At 35.1% G+C, this 3,334-nt stretch overlaps 2 protein-coding genes across 3 annotated transcripts in view; one reads left to right on the forward strand and one right to left on the reverse strand.

Annotated features, from left to right (window-relative positions):
• The window catches only part of rrh (retinal pigment epithelium-derived rhodopsin homolog), a 3,148-nt gene extending 2,160 nt beyond the window's left edge, over window positions 1-988 (forward strand). Inside the window, exons 6-7 of the mRNA XM_016457656.1 lie at window positions 324-502; window positions 591-988. Coding sequence (XP_016313142.1) covers window positions 324-502; window positions 591-696 — 285 coding nt within the window. The 3' untranslated portion in view covers window positions 697-988. The remainder of the gene's footprint in view (window positions 1-323; window positions 503-590) is intronic.
• A 470-nt stretch (window positions 989-1,458) lies between these two features.
• The window catches only part of LOC107666571 (glutamyl aminopeptidase-like), an 11,089-nt gene continuing 9,213 nt past the window's right edge, over window positions 1,459-3,334 (reverse strand). Inside the window, exons 16-20 of one of the 2 annotated variants that reach the window (XM_016457981.1) lie at window positions 3,001-3,105; window positions 2,743-2,916; window positions 2,186-2,326; window positions 2,022-2,103; window positions 1,459-1,917 (exon numbers count right to left, since the gene is read on the reverse strand). In XM_016457981.1, coding sequence (XP_016313467.1) covers window positions 1,762-1,917; window positions 2,022-2,103; window positions 2,186-2,326; window positions 2,743-2,916; window positions 3,001-3,105 — 658 coding nt within the window. In that variant the 3' untranslated portion in view covers window positions 1,459-1,761. The remainder of the gene's footprint in view (window positions 1,918-2,021; window positions 2,104-2,185; window positions 2,327-2,742; window positions 2,917-3,000; window positions 3,106-3,334) is intronic. The other variant, XM_016457982.1, reaches the window with a different exon arrangement.

Below are 3,334 nucleotides of genomic sequence, written 5' to 3' on the forward strand. Positions count from 1 at the left end.
AAAAAAATATATATATATATATATATATAGAGAGAGAGATAAATAAATAATAATAACAAAAAAATTTAATTAGAAATTCTGACTTGGCAACTAAATAAATCAAGTTGAAGTACTAAAATTAGATCTAAAATAAATACACATTAAAGCAAAAATATAAATTAAAGCGATAAAAAATGTTAAATGTCAAATGTACATAACAAAAATTCTTCACAAAACTTCATTACAAATATTAATAAAATAATATATTACTAAAATAACACTGCTTGGCAGGTTTTGTGTGCTCTCTGGTTCAGTTTGACCTGAATGCTCCTTTATTTTTACAGATGTCCATTATAATGATAGTGATGTTCCTGACTGCCTGGTCTCCATATTCAATTGTGTGTTTGTGGGCATCATTTGGTGACCCCAAAAAGATTCCAGCTCCAATGGCCATAATTGCCCCACTCTTTGCCAAGTCCTCCACCTTTTACAATCCTTGCATCTATGTCATCGCCAACAAGAAGTAAGGCCTCCTTGTCCCATTTTTGTTGTGATACGCCACTTTGTTTCCTTTTCTTTTTTTACTAATAAGTTGTATTTGTTGACTGCAGGTTCAGGAGAGCCATCATGGGTATGTTACGATGTCAAACACGACAGAGAATCACTATTAGCAACCAGCTTCCAATGACGGCATCATCTGCGCCACTCAACCCCTAAATGATGAGACGATCAGATATTTAAACATTCATAAAACAGCGCTGGATGCTTTCTGTCTGCTCCAATGTTTAAACACTGCTAGGCCTCAATTACTTTGAGGTTTCATACAAATACAAAGTGTCCTTATACCATGAATGTCCTTCCTTCAACTGACATTGACTTCCTTTGACCTTGCTATTCAGTATAGTCTGATAGTATTTAGTCTGATGCGTGTTACACTGTTATCAGTCTACTGCAAACCCTGTGAAATTAATGTTGTTGATACTGTATTTTCGTAAAATGTTTTCATTTGAATAAAAACAATTCTACTGTGATTTATCTTTAAGATGTCTATAGTTTATAAAAAGGCTGGAAGGCTGGACTTTTTAAATCAGAACAGGCTTTGTAAATGATTACAGAGAAAAACTGGGCATCATACAATAAATGACAAACCGCAAACTCCTGCAAAAACATCATGATAAATGAAAATATCGTCATGTCAACACGTTGACATCTTCTGAGTGAACGGAATCAAAGTCTGAAGCTAAAAAAAACTGTGCCTGTCATATACTACATAATATTTAGTGAAATCTGTCATTTCTGACTGCTCAAAATATGCAAATTGACTTTCAAAACTTGTCCAAATTGAGGCAAAAATCTGTGCAAATGCAGTTATGTGGTGTATTCCAGCCCTTAGTCTTTTACGAAAAAAACAATATTTTGAGAACATTCTTTTATTGAAGTACCTGAAAAATTTGTCATAACACGTGTGAAGAATGTAAGCATCCTTTAAGACATTTATTTCACATTTACACATTTTACAAATAATTACTATAATGTATAATCAACACATTCAATAAAGAATGTACAGTGCCTAAAAATGTGTAATGCCTAATTCCAAAGAGAATATTTGTTCATTTAACTGTCATGTCAACAGAATTCAAGACTATTTTGTAATGAGAGTGTTTTTGATTGTGGCTCTTAACTAAAAATGATTTTTTCAAGCTGCCCTGAGCAATTAATTGACTTGTGAAAACAAATTTAGTGGGGGTGGAAAAATTGTTCTGATGCTGGCCCATTACAGCACTAGTTCTCCAGCACCACATTGTTATCCAGCCAGACACGGATCTCATCCAGGTTCCGTTTCATCCATTCAATGTTGTTCTTCACAGTCTCTATTGCCTGCTTTCTGGGCATCTCACCTGCTCCTGCATTCGGATGAAGTGCAAAAAAGTGCTCCATCTAAAAAGAGACCAACATATGTTAAAGTTAAAACATTGTACACAAAAGCATATTATAAAGGCAAAAGCAAGTAGTAAGTTCCGAACACAGACTTTGTTTCTCACCTTCCACAGCTGCATATCAGTGTTGTATGCACTAGTAATTATGGAGGGCAGGCGGCCCAAGTTTCTGTCATTAATGGTATATCTAAAACAGACATGACATCATATATACCACTGTTATTCTCAAAGGGAAGGCTGATTTTCTTTCAACTGTTAGATGAACTAACCTGTTCACTAGGTAATCCCAGTTGAGCGTGACCCAGTCCCAGGCCATGGTTTTGCCAAGTGGGTTTCGAGATACATACTGCACTAAAGTAAAAACATCTTGACTCCTCACAATGCGTTCATTTTTAGCAGCTTCAAGCAACCTGTTACAAAAGCAAGACATTTGAATAAATGAATTAATAATTGAGTGCTAGTTTACTTCTACAAAGAGGTTTATTCATTTAGAAGACCCTTTTACACACAGTAGTGTAAGCATGCTAAATTTCAAATGAGGAGCAGAAATTAATGATTTTTAATTTGTATTTTTATACATTATTAGGCTATTAGTTAGTCAAGTGTTCTTGATAGTGAGAGCATCTGAAGCAGTATCAGTATCTATAGACGAGTCTTTTCTTTTGTATTGTGCTGTATATCTGAGAATAATAAATTATCAAAAAAGAAAGATCTATATATCATGCAGAATAAAAAGAAGAATGTGGAAACTTGGTTTTATCCATTTTGTTGATTGGTGAACTGTCATTTCAATCCGACAACTCTGCTCTGGGAAGAGGGAGTTTACCTATGAAGGAGAGTGATATCTTCTACTGAAGCCAGGCCATAGAGCAGCTTGTCTTTCTCCTGGGCAAGAGTGGCAGAGACATACTTGCGGAACATGATTTCCCAGCTCTGGACTGATGCTGACTTCTTCATTCCGTATCGGTACACCAGCAACCGTAAATTGACAGCCACACTGCTGCTCCCCAATCAGATAAAGAGCCTCTTTATTACACACATTCTGATTGGACCACTGGAGGTATTTATGTATGAATGTAATTACCTAATTGTTCCATCGATCCATTTACTGAAAATGTCATAGGCTTGGTCGAGAGCTTCCTGGTCACCCATCTGACATGCAATGCCCAAAACGGTCTCTCTCAGCAGCCTGTACATGAAAAAACAACAATAGTAAAAATACTACAATATTCAAGTTTTTCATTTAACTTTTTTATCAAATTGTTATGATTTTTTAAATTAAATTAATAGAGAATCCAAAATAGAATAATTTTTATTGGGGACACACGTGCAAACTATTCAGCACATGTGTGTGTGTATATATATATATACAGTGGGTACGGAAAGTATTCAGACCCCCTTAAATTTTTCACTCTTTG

The sequence above is a fragment of the Sinocyclocheilus anshuiensis genome, unplaced genomic scaffold (assembly GCF_001515605.1).
Source record: "Sinocyclocheilus anshuiensis isolate Anshui unplaced genomic scaffold, SAMN03320099.WGS_v1.1 scaffold63, whole genome shotgun sequence".
NCBI classification, from domain to species: Eukaryota; Metazoa; Chordata; class Actinopteri; order Cypriniformes; family Cyprinidae; genus Sinocyclocheilus; species Sinocyclocheilus anshuiensis.